The sequence below is a fragment of the Macrotis lagotis genome, chromosome 3, assembly GCF_037893015.1.
Source record: "Macrotis lagotis isolate mMagLag1 chromosome 3, bilby.v1.9.chrom.fasta, whole genome shotgun sequence".
Taxonomy (NCBI): Eukaryota; Metazoa; Chordata; class Mammalia; order Peramelemorphia; family Peramelidae; genus Macrotis; species Macrotis lagotis.
Genome location: NC_133660.1, coordinates 12,802,346 through 12,821,497, shown reverse-complemented (window position 1 = coordinate 12,821,497; position 19,152 = coordinate 12,802,346). Strand labels below are relative to the sequence as shown.

Here is a 19,152-nt window from a genome sequence, read left to right as displayed (position 1 = left end):
CATTTTTTGGCTTGACATTGAGTTACTGTGATCCCTTATTTTGGATTCTCTTTTGTCAAATCCGTCCTTGCTCTTTTTCTCTTTGTTTTCACCAGTCCCTGATGGCTTTGATGACTGCTGTTTTGTGATGAAATCTTTACTCTTTCCCTTGGTTTTCTTAATTCACTTGATATTCTGGATCTTTTGTTTCTCCAGATGAAGCCTGATATTCTGCTGAGTTATGTCAAGTAGCTAGGTGGCACAGTGGAGACAGTCCATGGTCACCCGAGTTCAGGTTAGGAGTCAGTGTGCGACCTTGGGGGTGCGATCCAACCCTGGCTTGCCTCAGTTTCTCAGAATAATAATAGTATCGCCTCAAAAGTTATTGGGAGTGTAAAGACCGGAAGGCTGTCTTTTGTGTGTGGGGGGGAATTGTAAAATTCAAAGTAAATAAAAATTTTCCTTAAAAACGTTATGGGTGAAATCCGGCTTCGGACACTAATTACCTGGTCGTGCGGCCTTGGCACCCCATTGTCTTGCAAAAGCCTAAAAAACAAAGTTATTGGGAGGATCCGGCCAGCGGCTCTTCATGGCGAGTAGCCGAAGCCGTGCCGGCTGCGGGGCGGCCTGGCATTCGTCCTGGCAGCACCCTCCGGGCCTGGCGCGGGGCCCGGGGCATCAGTAGCGGGGCAGCTCAGCCCGGGGCCCCGGGCCGGCTTTGGCCGCGCCTCTGCGCCGCTGTTGCGCGCTCCCGTGAGGGCTCGGCCCCGCTCGCCCCCTCCTGGCGCCCCTCCTCAGAGGCGCGGGGCCTTCCCCTCGCCCCCCGCCCGGGGGGGGCCCTTCCGTCCCCAAATTAACTCATTCGGAGAAAAGGTTTTAGGCGGTTTCGCCTCCTTTCTTTCCTTAAAAAGAAAAGCCTTGGGCCTCGAGGCGGGGCGGGCGGGGCGGGCGGCCCGAGGGCCTGCCCCGGCTCTCGCGCGCAGCGGCGCCCGCGGGTGATTGGCTGCCGGGCGGCGCCGGCCTTTAAGAGGCGCCGGGGGCGGCGGCCCGAGGACCGGGCGCCCCCGGGAGCCGCGCCGCCATGCACGTGGCGCTGGAGCTGCTGCTGCTGCCGCCGCTGCTGCTCTGGTCCGCGCTCGAGGCGCTGCTGCGGCTGCTCGTGCCCAGGAGGAGGAAGGCGGTGAGCGGCGAGGTGGTGCTGGTCACGGGCGCGGCCCACGGCCTGGGCCGCCTCACCGCCTACGAGTTCGCTCGGCTGCGGAGCAAGCTGGTGCTGTGGGACATCAACAAGGTAGCGCGGGGGGGGGGGGGGGCACGTGACGGGCCGCCCGCCGCGCGACTCCTCCGCGCGCCCAGACGGGGCGGCACGTGACGGCCGTGGCAGGCCCGGCCCGCGGCCTGAGCGTGTGCACGAGGGAGCCGCGTGACAGGCGCATCCCTCACCGCGCCCCGCGGGAGGGCCGGAGCCCCGCGGGAGGGCCGGAGCCCCGCGGGAGGGCCGGAGCCCCGGCGGGAGGGCCGGAGCCCCCGCGGGAGGGCCAGAAGCCCGCGGGAGGGCCAGACCCCCCCCCCCCCCCGCAGAAGGGCCAGACCCCGCGGAAGGGCCAGAACCCCGCGGGAGGGCCAGACCCCCGGCGGAAGGGCCAGAACCCCGCGGGAGGGCCACAGCCCGCGGCCGCTCCGCTTCCCTAGCGGACAAGCCGCCCGGCGGGACGCAGCCGCCCCCTCCCCTCCCTGCCGGAGAGCAGCCGGGCTCGGATGACGCAGTGCAGCGGCGCCCTCCCCCGGGGCCCTCCCCCGGGGCCCCTCCCCGGGGCCCAGCGTCACGTAACGGTATGACACAACCTGTCGGGAGACCCCCCCCAGCCCCTGCCCGGCTCAGGCCTGGGCTCCGGAGCATCCCGGGTACACTGCTGCCAGCCTCGCTGGAACACAAGCGAACATGAGCCGGCGCCCGCTTTGAACTTGCCAGGTGCTGCCTTGGGAGTGGGAGAACCCGCTTCTTTGATGCTTGGGTGACCTTGGCAGGGGCCCTTCCGGTCTCCGGGCGGGCATTTAGGAATCCTGATGAAACCACGGGAATTCCGTAAACAATAATCTTTTGAATAAATCTCTTTGTGATGACTGATAAAAACAAAATAGCCTTTCAAGGGGATGCCCCCAAACAAAGTCTAAGGCTGCCCTTCTTTGCCTTTGGAGTCCTATAAACTACAAAGGAATATCTTTCAATAAATCTCAGTTTGTGAATCCTAATAAAAATAAAATAGCCTTTCAAGATGGTGCCTCCAAGCAGACAGAGAAAGTCTTAAGGCTGCCCTTCTTTCAGATTTCTCCTTGCCTTTTTGTTAAATACTTGGACTATGAGAAGGAATAAATAACTGTTTGTGGGTAAGGGTGTTGCTTCCCATGGGGCCAGGGAGTTGGGATTGATCCCTACTTTCAGGTGACTGTTTAAGCACACCAAGGGATTCCTATTAAGACTTGGGACATTACTCGTCTTTGTGGGCTCTGTGTTGGGGTCAGTGTGTTCATGACCACTTTAAAGTGAGACAGGGCAATGATCCAAACCAGTCAGAATGCATTCATCTTAGGGAATATGTAGTTGGACTTGTTTTACTTATATAGCTATGAAGTTGTGAAAATAAGCCTAGGGAGAGGTTAGTGACCTACTATAATGAACTGCCCAAGAACTGACCTGTCATCCAATCCAACTCACCCTTTACAAAAAGGGTAACTTCAGGTACATTTAAGTGATAAGGAGGCCCTACTGGGGTTCAAGCCCCCTCTGACTATAACTTCATTGTCCTGTCAGAAGCCCTATGATGGTTATTACCATCAGCCAGATCAATATTCACTCATTAAATTCATTTAAATAAAATTATAGTTTCACTATTTAAAAAAAACTGGATATTGACTAACATCTTTTCAAAAACGACTGTTGACCTAAATATAAACTGCCCTCAACCTTAGATTGTTACTTTTAAAAAAAAGAGAAGTTATAAAAATTGCTTAAATGTAAACTTTCCTATAAATAATTTGTAAAAACTGTTGAGAGGAAATAACAGTCCCATAAAATGATTTCTGAAACTGATGCTTTCACTAAGGAAAAACTAGTCACGTTTTGCTCTCTAAATAATCTAGTCTAAAATGATAGTTCCCAAACTTTTTGCAATAGTGGAAAATTTTAAACAAAACTTTAGGGAACTCTTGTAAAATATTTTTAAAAGTCTTTATTTGAATATGTTCCACTAATAGTTTCATGTATCACAGGGCTGATTTTTTTTTTTAGTTTTCACAAGGCAATGGGGTTAAGTGACTTGCCCAAGATCACATAGCTAGGTAATTATTAAGTGTCTGAGGTTGGATTTGAACACAAGGCCTCCTGATTCCAGGACTGGTACTCTATCCCTATGTCACCTAACTACCGCACAGGGCTGATTCTTAAAGATTTTTTTTCAGATCATGATTTTATTCTGAATCTAACACTATTACATCCTGAGACTATTATTGTTTGCTAACAGAGTTCTTCTATTCAAAAAAATGTCTCATAATATTTTTGAGTTATTTAAGAGTTGTTACCAGAGGGAAAGGGGTGGAACTGTGTAGGTTAAAAAGAACCAAGGTTAGAAAATCTCTTAAGCAGCTGGAAAACTACCTGTGTCCTTAGTCCTTAGAGAAATGCCTAACGAGATATTAGTTAAGTGTTGCGGACTGATTTAATGATTAGTACGGAGTTTACTCACAGCTCTGAAGCCAGTGAAATCGCTTTAGGAACATAGGATCAGAGATGGAGAACTTGTAAAGGTCTTAGGGGTCAACTAGCCCAAGCTCCTCAATTTACACATTAGGAAACTGAGGCACAGAAAAATGATGATTTGCCTCAAATCCTACAGGTCATAAGTGTAAGGGCCAGGGTTCAAAACCAGATCTTTTGATTCCAAACTCAGCACTGTACTATGTCCCCCAAATAATTTTTTTTTAATCTAATAATGTGGATAAAAAGACCAGTTGTTTGAAGTAGAAGTGCATACTGCCAAGATAGTTTAACAATCAACTATTCATCCTACATTTTGGGCACAATCATTAATTCCAGTACCAACTTTTCAGTAGTGACAAGTTTGGCCACCTCCAGTGGCTCCCCACAGTCATTGAACCCAAAAATTGTTTGTGGCTAATACAAAGAGTAAAGTGGGTGGGTTTGCAGAGTGTTCATTACAATGTCCTTTTTGGCAGAACCACTTCTAGAAGTTTTCATAAAACTCATTTTGAATGAATTTCTAAAGAAATTTCAACTATAAAGAAATTATTTCAAAAAATGTTTTGCAAAGCTTAAGCAATTTCAGTTCCCTTTATCCTCACTCTTACCCTGATTCTTTTTTCCCTCTAAGCAATTCATTCTCTATTTCTTACCGGACACTTAATTTACAACATGTCTTTGAACTCATACAATTCAATTCAATTCAGTTAGTGTTAATTAAATGTCTTACTAGGTGAAAGGTTACTTGTACTAGTTTGGGGATTCAAAGATTAAAAAAGAAATAGTCCCTCCCTCCAGAAGGTCCAAGTCTAAAGGGTGGGGCTTGGTAAACAAATACACAGATAAGTAAATGCCTATCTGTAAATTAGTAAAAAAAAAAAAAAAAAAAAAAGGTAGAGGGATGGGGTCATATCTGGAGGGAGAAGAGTGGTAGCTACTGATTGGATCAGAAAAGACCCTACATAGGAAATGGCAATTGAGCTGAGCTAGGTTGGTGGATTCCATGGAGCCAAGGCGTGGAAGGAAATGAGAGCAGATTGTGCAGATTCCAGAAGGGAGGTGGACTAAATCTAGGGGAAGCCATAAACTGGTGGATTTGAATGGGTTATAAACCATGGAGGGGAGTATAATTCAGCCAACCTGGAAAGTGAAGCAAAAGTCAGATTGTGAAAGGCCTTAAATGCCAAACAGAAGATTTATAGCTATAAGCAATATATATTTCTTTGCTATGTGATTAAGCCACAGACAGCCAACACCCATCTATCTAGAGCAAAGGATTAGAGTAGGGATTAGATTAGATTAAATTAGAGAGGTTTCATATTTTACATCCTGAATGACATTAAATTTTTTAAATATTATTTTTCTTTTAAAAATGTTTAGATTGCTAAACTCATTTAAACAAAATTGTTTATTTAATTTCCAATCATCAGAATGCAAGATAGTAGTAATTTGAATTCTAACTCCCCCTTTTTGTCTTTGATTATAGCATGGCATTGAGGAGACAGCTGCAGAATGCAGAAAATTGGGTGCAAGAGCTCATGCCTATGTTGTAGACTGCAGCAACAAAGAAGACATTTACAATCATGCCAAGAAGGTAATAATTCAAGTGCAATATAGATGAATGGACCATCTTACATATTTGTTTTTTATTTATTTTGGGGTTTTTTTTTTAGGTTTTTGCAAGGCAGTGGGGTTAAGTGGCTTGCCCAAGGCCACACAGCTAGGTAATTATTAAGTGTCTGAGGCCGGATTTGAACTCAGGTCCTCCTGACTCCAGGGCCGGTGCTCTATCCACTGCACCACCTAGCCGCTCCTCCATCTCACATATTTGTGACATAGATATTGGACCTGGGACCTAGACTACCTTGTCTACTAGGGAGATTTCTGTTTCCACATTGGTGGGGAGTTGGAGGATGTCCATGGATGTATCCCAAGTGTATCTCCTCCCATTATGGGAAAGTAACAGGCAAAATCTAGCTCATTTTTGGTTGGGTGATCTTTTACTCTCCTCTCTCCATAAAGGTAGTGAGGCTTGAATTATATCTCTATTACAGTTTATGTAAGTGTAGTCTAGGAATACAATGTTCTTCTACCTTATCAGAATAAAAGGTATCAAACAAATTTAGCAGAGGTAGGAAAATTATACAAATTAGGGCAGATATATAAGAGGAGAACAACTGGAGCTTAAGCACCAAGAATTCAGGGATAGAGTCCCCTCGGGTGTGTGTCCATTCAAAGTTTCAAGTTTTGTCTCTCATTTGTCCCTCTCTTTCTACTTGTCTTTCTCCTTCTCTAAACTCTCTCCAAACTGATCTCTGTCCATCAGGAGCTCTGCAGAGAACTCTAAAATAGATGTCAGCCCCATGCCACCATTGAGTGTTATAGAAGTATTTAGATCTTAAAGTTTAAAAGTTGGGGGGCGGCTAGGTGGTGCAGTGGATAGAGCACCGGCCCTGGAGTCAGGAGGACCTGAGTTCAAATCTAGTGTCCGACACTTAATAATTACCTAGCTGTGTGACCTTGGGCAAGTCACTTAACCCCATTGCTTTGCAAAAACCTAAAAAAAAAACAAAAAAGTTTAAAAGTTGTAAAGGACTTAATATTTTAGCCCACCCAACCTCATCTTACAAATGAAGAAACTAAGAGAACACAGAAGTGTTAGGGTTTGTGGAAGATCATGCACATGCCAGGGTGGAAGGGGTGTTCAGGGAGGACTAGTATCTCTGATGTCAGCTCTTTTCATGCTGCTCATCCACCTTTGGTGTCTACCTGTCATCCACCTCTCACCTGTGGCTTTAGGAACTGTAGTATGTGCAGCAGGTACCCCCTGGCAAAATATTCTCAACATACGGGCTAAGGCAGATTTAGGGTAACCAGTGAGGCTGGGCAGGGCTTTTGGTGGCAGGTTCAGTTCTTTTTCTCTTGTATGATGCTGACTATCTCAGAACCTTTTTAATGATAGTAGTACAGGAGAGAAAGGATAGGAATGTGTTACCAAACTTATAATGTGGCTAGTCCTATTTTAAGGAAATAAGAGTTAACTTAGAATAGTCATTTCTGTGCAATAATGAGTCACATTGTACAGAATTTCACTCTATGTAAATAGGTGTGTATAGATAGGTAGATAGATAGATAGATATTTATAAGTTAAATTCCTAACTGTAGAGAAAAAATTCTAATTCATTATGTAAGATCACATTTCTTTGACTATTATCAAGTACAATAACTTGTGTGAACTGGTCTCCTTTGTTTATTAAAATCTCTTATTGGAACTATTTCTGCTTCTGAGAAAGAGAGACAGAGACAGAGTTGGGGAGGAGGGGGGAGTTAAGAGACAGAGAGAGGAAGACCCCCAGACCTATTTATGGTTTTTAAGTGTTTTACACTGTTTACCAAAATTGTTTAGGATAAAGGAGTGTTCAAATAAGGCTGAAGTTTTGAGATTGTCTAATGGAGTTATTTGATTTTTATAAATGAGAAAACCAGTGATGAAAGAGTGAACGTCTAAGGTTACACAGTTAGGCAGGTTACCAGTTAGAACGTGGCAGAGCCAGGTGTGAAGGGAGAGCCCCCATGCATGATACAGATTAAATGATGTTCCTTTCCACCACATCTCACTGCCGTGCTCTTAGTTCTTTTTTATAATAGAAATGTTGACAAACCCTTATTTATTAATTCCACTAGTTTTTACTTCTTTATGGATATTAGAACCTCTTACATGAATCACTGAATCAAGATAATTTTCCAGCAAGTTGAGTATTTTTTTCTTTGTACTCACAACTTTTCAAGATGTTTTTGATGAATATATTTCTAAAATGCTTCATATTGTATATAAACATGACTTCATAAAATAGAGTATATTAATTTATGTTTATGGTCTATAATTATGTTAATTTATGTTTATGCTCATTGTGAATATTTATTGTAGTGTTAAAGCTGAAACTGTAGATACAACTACAAATGATCAAGAGCCTAGGGCTAAATGACTTGTATTGTGATTGAACATCTGTCTATAATTAATATTTGGCCAATCTCACACAGCTATTCTCATTGGTATGCCTTCTCCCCGGAAACCTATGCCATGTCTCCAGTTCTTTGTGAAGTATACATGAATGCCCTTAAGATCCTTGTCATCGATTGTTCTGTTTGCTTCCTTCTTCCTCTTCTCTGCTTCCTGTCCTACCCCCACACATATTTTGTTCTTGATGTCTGTCACTGAAGTGCAGCTGCCTTCTCTTCCTCCAAATCTCAAAGCGATTTGATTTTCTCTCTGTTGTAAGGTCTTTGAGCCTTTCCCTTTATTAAACATTTTCTTATTCGTTGTCTGTCACTGTTTCATGTCCACAAGCCAACCATCCTACTGCTTCCATCAAGTGTAATCTTTGCCTTTGCCTCATTTATTCTTCATAGAATAGTTTTCCTCCTTTCTTGTGTTTCCTTCTTGTTCCTTCTCACTTTCCCTAAAGGCTGACTTATAAATGAGATCATCTAAGTAGAAATGCCACATCACCCTAAAATAGGACAGATACAATAATCATGATGATGATGATGATAACTGTTTACCTTAATAATATATATATATATATATATTATATATATATATATAAATATATTATGTGGAAGCAATTAGTACAGAATACTATTTGCAGCTTCCTCCTCCCTTTGCTACCACCCCACCCCCATACACCTGTGGAAAACTGTTCCAAGTTTAAGGTTCTGTGTGCATGGAGGCATGGAAAAGCATCCATGAAAGGCCTCTTGTGTGTCAGCCTCCCAAGCACTGATGACACCATACCAAAGTAAGCCAGTCCTTTCTGGGAGATAGTGCTGGTAGCCAGGGAGTGTGTACTGGATGCGGGTGGGAGAGTGAGCAGCCATGGGGCAGTAGATCCTCTAGGCTCTTCCAGAGGCAACATCAAGCAGAGTGTGATATCAGGAGGACCTCATGGTCCACTGGCGGATAGAATGCAGGCTAGGTGGGTGACCCAGCCCTCGCTAGGGATGGGGTTTTAGGCATTTTCACTCGGTCACTCGCCCCCATCAAGTACTCTTCATCTTGAGGTAAAAGAGGATTTAAGGTAAGGGGCTGTTGTCTGGACTTCAGATTTGACAGTGACTATTCCATATTGAAAGTCAACAGCAGCCACAAATCTCCAGTGCTTACTCTGTGTCAGATAAGTTCTGGGGATAGAAAAAAAAGAGGGTCTCTGCCTTCAAGTAGCTTACATTTGGATGAGAGAAAATCATACATAAGAGGGAAAGAAAGTAGGGGAGTTTCAAGGCCCTGGTGTCTTGATGGATTTTCTGGATCGACCGCTCCTCAAAACCATAGCTTAGGAACAAATGCATCTTCACTAAAAAACTCATGGTTCAAACTGTAAATCAAAGGTGAATTAAGTGACAGAAGAATCCCCTCCCCATGCTCACAGAAGTTGTGGTGTTTGCAGAGACATGTGCATCAGAGATCTATAACTACAGATCCTAGATGTTGCTTTGCTTCCCTTTCCTGGAGATAGCAGGATTTGTATTTTCACATCTACTGATCTCTTCATCTTAAGCTTGTAGATCTGGTAACTATCTAGAGGGTCTAGTGGTCCCTGCTCCCAGCCAGCTAGCTACAAAAGCCCTTGGATGTATTTTGCTCATTTAATTTTCAAGATTTTTCTTTTTTTTTTTAACCATGAATTTGACACATAGACCAAATTTAACCTCTCCAGCCTAGCATTGTACCTGAAATACAGTAGGTGCTTAATAAATGTCTGTTCTTTTGACTGAACTTAACACAAAAAAACTCAGAATCATTTGTTTTCTAGCCATGTCCACTCTTGAGAAGTTGAGTTTTTGAATCTAAGCTTGAGACTTTATAATATCTGAATTAAATTTCATGTTGTCCCCCAGCGTTGTTTGAACCTGTTTGAGGCCCTTGTAAGTCTTGACTCTGGTCAGATACCTTGGTATCATCTGCACATTTTGTATGTATCCCATACAGTTAATTTTTTTTTAACAGACAACAACATTGGAACCAAGCATAAATTTTTGGAGCACTCAACTGAAAGTCTCCTTCCAAGTTAACATAGAACTCTTGATGACTGGTCTGTATCTGGTCCACATCTCTCTCCAGCTTTTCTGCAAGCATAATATGAGATATTAAAGTATCTCAAATGCTTTACTAAAATACTAGTAAAAGGCATCTGCAGCATTACCTTGAACTACCAATTTTTTAATCCTTTTTTTAGATAGAATGCAGGCTAGGTGGGTGACCCAGCCCTCGCTAGGGATGGGGTTTTAGGCATTTTCACTCGGTCACTCACCCCCATCAAGTACTCTTCATCTTGAGGTAAAAGAGGATTTAAGGTAAGGGGCTGTTGTCTGGACTTCAGATTTGACAGTGACTATTCCATATTGAAAGTCAACAGCAGCCACAAATCTCCAGTGCTTACTCTGTGTCAGATAAGTTCTGGGGATAGAAAAGAAAGAGGGTCTCTGCCTTCAAGTAGCTTACATTTGGATGAGAGAAAATCATACATAAGAGGGAAAGAAAGTAGGGGAGTTTCAAAAAAAACAACCAAGTCCTCTGCTGTCATTATCTTGGCCACCCCAAGAAACCAGCCAAGTCTCCTATTTCCTTCCTTGTTTCTTTCTTCTTTCCTATAAAAAAGAAAAAAAAAGCAAACCCTCTTTTTTTTGCCCTCAATTTCCCTCACCATTTTTGCTCATTGTGAGCTATAGGGCTCCTGGACTTATTCTTATAAATTGTGCCCTATTTATTTATTCATTCTCTATTGCCCAGCCTTGCCTGTGTCTTCTGTATACATCTTTTGATCTCTTAATTTTCTAAATAATTTTTATTCCAAATTAAAATCATAAAACTTGTCTTTTCATATACACATCCAAACACAAAAGGAGGATTGTATATGAAACCATTAGTCACCATTTCACAGAGCTTGATTTTTTTTTGTTTCTGTTTTTTTTTCAAGGCAGTGGGGTTAAATGATTTGCCCAAGGTCACACAGCTAGGCAAAATGTAAGTATCTGAGACAGGATTTAAACTCAGAACCTCCTGACTCCAGGGCTGATGCTTTATCCACTGTGCCACCTAGCTGCCCCTTTCACATTACACCAGAACAGCCTTACTTCTCTGTTTCCTCCTAAACTTTCTATTTTGTACTTTAAAAAATTTCCCAGTAACCCTTTTGTTTATGGTATTGCTGTGGCTCATATCCTTTCTCTAAATATCTCTTATCACATTAAAAAAGTGCAGAATAATGGTGAGGAGAGACTGAGGTTTATGAAACTATCTTTTATTTTGTTAGAGTAAGTTTAGTTTCATAAACCTAATAATTTTTTTATACCTAGAAGAAAAATATATTCCAGAGGTACTATTTTTCTAATCACTCTAAAGTCTATGTTTAATAGTTGATAAATAACATTTTCATTTACTTTATTTTAAAAGGTGAAAGCAGAAGTAGGAGATGTGAGCATCTTAGTGAATAATGCTGGTGTTGTCTATACATCAGATCTGTTTGCCACTCAGGACCCTCAGATTGAAAAAACATTTGAAGTCAATGTTCTGGCTCACTTTTGGGTAAGTATGCTTTATTTTTTAAAAAATCTTTTCATTTGAAATTGTCTGAAGGTGAGACTTACAGGGGCATTCTGGAGGAAGGGACAGAATCTAGTCTGGACCAAACCATCGGGCTTCCATTCAGTTAAATCTAGTCCCACTTTAGGAGTTCAAAGAATTCCAGGTAATGTGTGGTAACTAGTTAATGCTAAATTTCTGTAGGAATTGGAGAGATGAAAATAAGAATAAAGTCTGTATCCCCAAAGAGTTTGCATTCTACTGGTTTTCCTCCACCACATACTCAGATAAGTTAATACAGATATAGCACATGTTTTGAGGTGCATATCTCAGCCACCATTCTCATTGAGTGGGTCCCACAGAGCTCTCCGGTTCTGGGGTAGCTTTTCTAGAGAATAGCTGTTTTTGGTGTTAATATTCATGAGCCCCCAATTAATGTACTTCCTTCTATATTATCAGCCTTTTGGCCATTCAGCCTTAAGTAGCTTCTCCCCACTTCCCAGCCCCAGCTTGATTAAATTATTGTTTAGTTTCCCAGTCACCAATACATTGGGCCAATGACCACGAGAGTGGGAGCTGATGAGGTTTTTTCAAACTAGCTATGTCTTAAGTAGCTTTTTAAAAAAATTATTAAAGTAGTCCAGTGAAAGTGGTTGTTATGAATCATCCTCTCCCTTTTTTAGTTCCACTCCCTCCAAAAAAGAAAAGTCATTGGCTTTCCTAGTGTACAGAATCCAGAAATCAGCAGGCTCAGTTTGAGAGAAGCCCTATGGCAGAGTGATGATGCACGCTTCCCAGCTGCGGAGTTCTTTCTTCTCTCTTTTCTCCTTTGGTTAGCAGCCTGGGGTGTTGTTTCTCTTTTCTTCCTTGGTTAGCAGCCCTGGGATGCCATTTCTTTGCTGACTCCTTAGGGATCAGTGGATGATGTGGCTCCCAAAGCAATGGTGCTTTTACTGAGGAGTGTTTGCCCCTAAGAAACCAGGGGGAAGATGGGGAGTCCTTCACCCCATTTTACATCTTGTCAGGTTCCTCTGAGGCCAAAAACAGAGAGTAGAGATAAAGGTAGGGGATTGGGGGTGGGGAAGGACAAGGAGGACAGACATAAAAAAAGAAAGGAAATAAACTTTTTTTTTTTTAAAAAAAGAGCTCACTATGTCTCAGGCACTGTGTTAAGGGTTTTACAGATGTCATCTCATTTGATCCTCTCAATAACCCCATGAGGTAGGGGCTATTATTATCTCCATTTTACAGGTTATTGAAATTGAAACAGGTTAAATGACTTGCTCAGGAGCATGTAGCTAGTAAAATATATGAGGCAGATTTCAATTCGGGTCTTCCTGACTCTGATACTGCCTAGCTGTAAAGGAGTGGGGAATCCAGAGAATCAGGGCCCACATTCCTTCTTACTCCTTAAGTCAGACTGGCCTATCTAGAACACCCTTAATCTCAAACAGGATTTTCATCTGCCTTAATAGAAGAATCATCTATGCTGATATAAACAGAACCTTTCAGATATTTGTGAAGCAAGTTTGGGGTAACTTTTAAAAATTGTATCATTGCTTTTTGATTTTAAAGATGTCAGTTCTCCAGAAACTAAGATTCTTCATTGAAATTCAGCATTTAACTATCTTTTATTGTTATTCTTCGTATTATTTTATATTCTCTTGTAGCATTTTCTTCTCTTTGTATCAACCTATATAAGTCTTCCCAGATTTTCTATTTTTGTCACTTTTCACAACACTCTGATAGTTCATTAGATTCATAATCCACAATTTTTCCAGCCATTCTCCAATCAATGAATGCCTATTTTTCTTCCATTTTAAAATTTTACATATTTTTGTGAATCAGTGAACTTTTTTAGTACTACAAGCTCTATGAAAATGAAATAAAGATGGGATGAGCATGCTCTGTTCATCATTATTTGTTATTGTTTAATCCTTGTGGCCAACACTTCATGACCTGTGAATCATCCTTGGAATTTTCTTGACAAACATACTGGAGCAATTTGTCATTTTCTTCTTCAGTAGATTAAGACAGAGATTTAGAATCTTGCCCAGGGTCACACAGCTAATAAGGATTTGAGGCCAGATTTAAAATCAAGTCTTCCTGACTCCAGGCCCAGTACTTTATCCACTGAGCCACCTAGCCACCTTCTGGTGTACTATTTATTAGTAATTTAGAGTTTTTAAGAATATTTAGAGTATTTTTTTCATGTGGCTGTTGATAGCTTGTAGGTCTTTCTTTGAAAACTACTATTCATACTTTGATCAAAAATGTTTCCTAATTTTATAAATTTAAATAGGTTCTTTATATATCTTGAATATGAGACCATTATCAGAGAATCAATTTTCCTTCCAAATTATGTTTCCCTTCTAAGTTTAATTGCACTCTATTTGTTTGCCCAAGTTTTTAAGTTTTAAAATCAAAATTGTTCATTTCATCTTATGTCTTCAGATCTTGTCATTTATTATTTAAATTTTTTTGTCTTCTGTTTTTTCACAAAGAAAGTGTTAACAGAATAAAGAGAAGGGGGGGAAAAAACAACTTAGCAAAATTAATGAACACATCAACAATATGTGCAATATTCAACACCCAATAATGGTCACCTGCACCAGCAAAGAAAGAGTAGAGAAGCATGCTTGTATCTCTTCTTTGGGACTGTTTACTTATTATATTTTCAGGGTTTTTTGTGGTTTTGTTTTGGTTCTTTCCATTTGTATTGTTGTAATTATATTGTTTTCCTGGTTCTTTATTTTTCACTTTATACATTTTGTTCATATCAAACTTTCCATGCCATTTTGTATTTCTCCATAGTCACAATTTATTTGAGCACATTGATATTCCATTTGATTTTTGTACCACAATTTCTCCAAGTATTTTGTTTCTTTGTTACCACTAAAGTTTCAGTATATTTTGGTATATATGAGACTCTTCTTTTTCTCTTCAGATTTTTAAAGATAAACTAGGGCTCTTCTAGCTTGTACCTTTGAAGTTGATTTTTTTTTTTAACCTAAGGGTAAGATTTTAGGTTTATTTTTTAATCCTCATTTACCTTCTTCCCTCTGATAGTGGAATTTTACTTAGGACCAATCCCTCCTTCCCCTAAACCTCGTTCTTCTCTTTCCCTAATATTTTCTACCCCTTTCCCCCTGAGCTTCTTGAGATCAGATACTGTTTGATTTTCCTATTTGTCCCCAATGCTTAGCACTTGTGTCCCCCAAGATTGGCATGTGGAGTATTTAATAAGATCATTTTCATTCATTCATTATGGAAAGGAGTTTGTTCCACTCTTCTTTGTCCACTTAAGATGAAAATGAACTTCCCTCATTCTTTCTTCCATGCTTATATGTTCTTTTAATTTCACACACCCTGAATATATTAGATAGTACATTCCCTTTAGCCTTTTCCCTGTCTTCCCTATTAGTCACCTTTTCCTTCCTTTTTTATCTTCTTTTAAGATCATCAAAACAACCCATCCATTATGCCTTCTATTTATCTTATTTAACCTCATCTATTACCCTTGAAACAGAGTTCTGAAAGGGAAGTTTGTTTCTTCTATTAAGATATAAGCAGTACCACCTCACACCTCTCAGATTGGCCAGTATGACCAGGAAGGATAATGATCATTGTTGGAAGGGATGTGGGAAATCTGGGACACTATTACACTGTTGGTGGAGCTGTGAACTCATCCAACCCTTCTGGAGAGCTATTTGGAATTATGCCCAAAGGGCAACAAAAATGTACATACCCTTTGACCCAGCAATACCACTACTGCGTCTATACCCTGAAGAAATGAGGAAAAAGTGTAAAAACATTACTTGTACAAAAATATTTATAGCAGCCCTGTTTGTGGTGGCAAAGAATTGGAAATCCAATAAATGTCCTTCAATTGGGGAATGGCTTAGCAAACTGTGGTATATGTATGTCATGGAACACTATTGTTCTATTAGAAACCAGGAGGGATGGGATTTCAGGGAAACCTGGAGGGATTTGCATGAACTGATGCTGAGTGAAATGAGCAGAACCAGAAAAACACTGTACACCCTAACAGCAACATGGGAGTGATGTTCAAGCTTGAAGGACTTGCTCATTCCATCAGTGCAACAATCGGGAACAATTTTTGGGCTGTCTGCAAAGGAGAGTGCCATCTGCATCCAGATAAGGAGCTGTGGAGTTTGAACAAAGTGCAAGGACTATTCCCTTTAATTTAGAAAAAAAAAACAGCTTATTGTCTGATCTTGTTACCTCTTAGACTTCTCTTCTCTTTAAGGATCTGATTTCTCTCTCATCACACCCAATTTGGAACAAGGTACAACATGGAAACAAAGTAAAGACTGACAAAGTGCTTTCTGTGGGGGGGGGGAAGCAAGATTGGGGGGAAAATGTAAAACTCAAATAATACATTTAATAAAAATAAATTTAAAAAAATTCCCTAAAAAAAATAAAGTATCAGAGAGATGCAAATGAAAAAAAAAAAGATATAAGCATATCTAGGTGGGTAGGTGGCGCAGTGGATAGAGCACCAGCTCTGGAGTCAGGAGTACCTGAGTTCAAATCCAGCCGCAGACACTTAAATTACCTAGCTGTGTGGCTTTGGGCAAGCCACTTAACCCTATATGCCTTGCAAAAACTAAAAAAGAAAAAAGAAAGAAAAAGATATAAGCATATCACCATTGCATAGTTCCTTCTAAATGATCAAATTTGTTTACATTTATAAGGTCCTGTATTTGCATTTCAAATCTTCTGCTTGACTCTGGTCCTTCATTGAGAATACTGTAAAAAGTCCTCTAATTCTATCAAAAGTCCATATTTTTCCCCATAGAATTATGTTCAGTTTTGCAGGGAACTTGAAAATTTTTCTCTTGTGACTTTGGGAATATCAAAGATTTCCTTCTTTTTAATGTAAGTCTTATGCATTTCTGATTGTGGTTACTTGATTCTTAAACCCTTTCTTTCAGGCTGTCTGTGGCATTTTTCTCTATGATTTCTTGGGAATTTTCATTTGAAGTTTTCTTTCAGATGGTGACTTATTTTCCCTTTGTCCTGTAGTTCTAATAGATTTTAGTAGTTTTCACTGACAATTTCTTGGAATAGGATGTTTGGAATTTAAAAGCAGATGAGACATTAATTCTAGGTAATGTATTGATTCTCAGATGACCTTTTTTTCACCTTTTTCTGTAGTATATATAACATTCCCTCTTTTTGTCACCAATTATCCTTACTCTTTTCTTTCCTTTCTCTGACTTATTGTATTATCTCTCATCTGATTTCATCCGTGTATCACTTCATTTTTCACAGGAAAAATAATTGTTTTTCTCCAGAGTATTCTTTTTATTTTTTCAGAAATAGTCTCAGATTTATTTATTTTAGCTTTGGGTATCTAATGAACCTTTTCTTCTCTCCCTCTCTAAGTCAAATATTTCCATTCTTTTGTTTTCCTTTACAGATTAGGTTTCCCTCTTCCTCTTAAGAAGCTTGTAGTCTTTTTTTTTTTACTGGAGTCAGGAGGACCTGAGTTCAAATCTGGCTTCAGACACTTGACTCTTACTAGCTATGTGATCTTAGGCAGGTCACTTAACCCTTATTGCTTTGCATACATGGCCATCTCCAGTCATCCTGCTCCTATCTGGTTGGTTCCAGGGGGAAAAAGTGAGGCTGGTGACTTAGCACAGCCCTCCCTCACTCAGATCCAATTAATATGCTTGTCATGGCATCATCTCCCTGATGTCCTGATCTTCTTCCAGAATAAGGGACAAATATTAGATCCCTTTATATTATATTGTAAAACACACTTCTATTTTTGCTTATGTTAATTAATCATATAGTGAGATATTATTAGTTACAGATTATCTAGTACTTTCAAGTTTAAATATTCATAATTCAAAACAATTATAATTTCATTGATGCGCCTGATCCACAAACCCATGTAACTCATAACATGCCTTTGGGAAATAATATATCCCTACCAAATTCATCACCTACTAATTAACTCTGTAGGAATAAGTTTATATGAATTTAGTTGTTAAAATGACCCTTTCTTGAAACCTTTTCCTCTTGATAGGACCTCCTTTGAGCTTATGCTTCACCAGTATATTCTTTGAGTGCTGTGGGCCAGCTCCATACCACAACGAATTAAGCTTTACTGAAAAGAAAAATTCTAGGTAGAACCATTTTAACATGAAGAAATTGAATTAGAGAGGTGGGAGAAAGCTAGATCCTCAGAATTTTTAGATTTTATGTTCAATTTTTTTATACTTCACAAGCTAACCAAGTCTAACCAAACTTTATCGTTCCTTTTAATTAACATAATGTTTTATTTTGTCAAAATATGAAAATAGTAAATTTTCAAATCTCCATAAGTATGTTATGAATAAATAATAACAGCATTTTTTTCCTTAAAAAAACTGACAAAACTACTTCAAGACGACAAAAGCATTCCTCCCTGCGATGATGAAGAATAATCATGGCCATATTGTAACAGTGGCTTCGGCCGCCGGACATACAGTGGTCCCCTTCTTATTGGCTTATTGGTAGGTTTTGTAACTTATTTTCCTCATTTTTGTTTTGTTTCTTGTTTGCTGTATGTTGTTTCCCCAGTTAGCTAATCAACAGTATCTTCATGATTAATGGTTATGAGAGAGCTCACTTGGAGAAGTGACAGTCACATGAAATCATTTTTGTCATGAGAAGGCTAATCAACAGTATGATAGTCACTTGGTGATGAATTCTTTGGCCATAAAACAAATACAATTATGAAATGACCCTCAGTCTTATGAGCAACTCCATGTAGCTTCTAAAGGGGATAGAACATTACTAAGAATTACAGTTTTTAAAGCATCTCTAAACAGTAATCCATAAATGTAAGGTTCTTGACCATGGATCAGATATACTAGTAGAGTACATGATTCATGATAATCTTGATATTATGGCTATAAGTGAAACTAGAGAACAAAAAGGAGATTATAGCTAAATAAAAGGATAGCTCACAGGTCCTCCAGGGACAGGTCAAAGTAAGCATGAGCATGATTTCATGAGATTCTTGATTATCTTGAATTGCAGTATTCATACTAGGGTCTGAATCAGATCATTGATTTAGAGCCAGAAGGGATTGTAGGGGTTATCGAGTCCATACCCTTCATAGGCACAAAGACATTAAGAAACTTGTCCAGGATCACACGCCCATAAAGCATCTGAACCTGCTCTACCTACTTGGGATGTCAACCCAGTTATGCCTCTAGACAAAATAGCTCTCAAATCAAATCAATCCACAAATGTTTATTAAGTAATTATCCATGACGGGAATTTGGGGAATAGAAAGACAAAAGTGAAACTGTCTCTGCCCTAAAGGAATTTGTAATCTAGTTGAAGAGACAATGAGTATCCAATAGTCAGACACATGCCAGTCAGACAGAAGGAAATGTTGAAGGACTGACAGTTGGAAGGACCTTCTTCGAGATGGGGCCCTTGAGTTGAGTCTTGAAGGAAGCAGAAATTGGGAGGTAAAGGGAAGAAGGCACTCTTCCAGCCATGGGAGATGGCCACGGAAGAAGTCACGGAGACTCATGTCAACACCATCAAGTTCTGGCTAAACCATGGAGTGCAGGCAGCAATGTGTAAGAAGACTGGAGAGCTACAAAGGGGCCAAGCTGAGAAGAGCTTTAAATGTCACACAAGAGTTTAAAATTGATCCGGGGGGGGGGGGGGGTGGTTAGGTGGCACAGTGGATAGAGCACTGGCCCTGGAGTCAGGAGTTACCTGGGTTCAAATTCGACCTCAGACACTTAATAATTTACCTAGCCGTGTGGCCTTGGGCAAGCCACTTAACCGCATTTGC

The 19,152-nt window shown here is 40.5% G+C and overlaps 1 protein-coding gene across 1 annotated transcript in view; it reads left to right on the top strand.

Annotated features, from left to right (window-relative positions):
• Window positions 1-1,045: 1,045 nt before the first annotated feature.
• HSD17B11 (hydroxysteroid 17-beta dehydrogenase 11) overlaps window positions 1,046-19,152 on the top strand; it is a 33,297-nt gene continuing 15,190 nt past the window's right edge. The window contains exons 1-4 of the mRNA XM_074228124.1: window positions 1,046-1,270; window positions 5,223-5,330; window positions 11,190-11,321; window positions 17,742-17,848. Of these exons, the coding sequence (XP_074084225.1) occupies window positions 1,061-1,270; window positions 5,223-5,330; window positions 11,190-11,321; window positions 17,742-17,848 (557 nt within the window). The 5' untranslated portion in view covers window positions 1,046-1,060. The remainder of the gene's footprint in view (window positions 1,271-5,222; window positions 5,331-11,189; window positions 11,322-17,741; window positions 17,849-19,152) is intronic.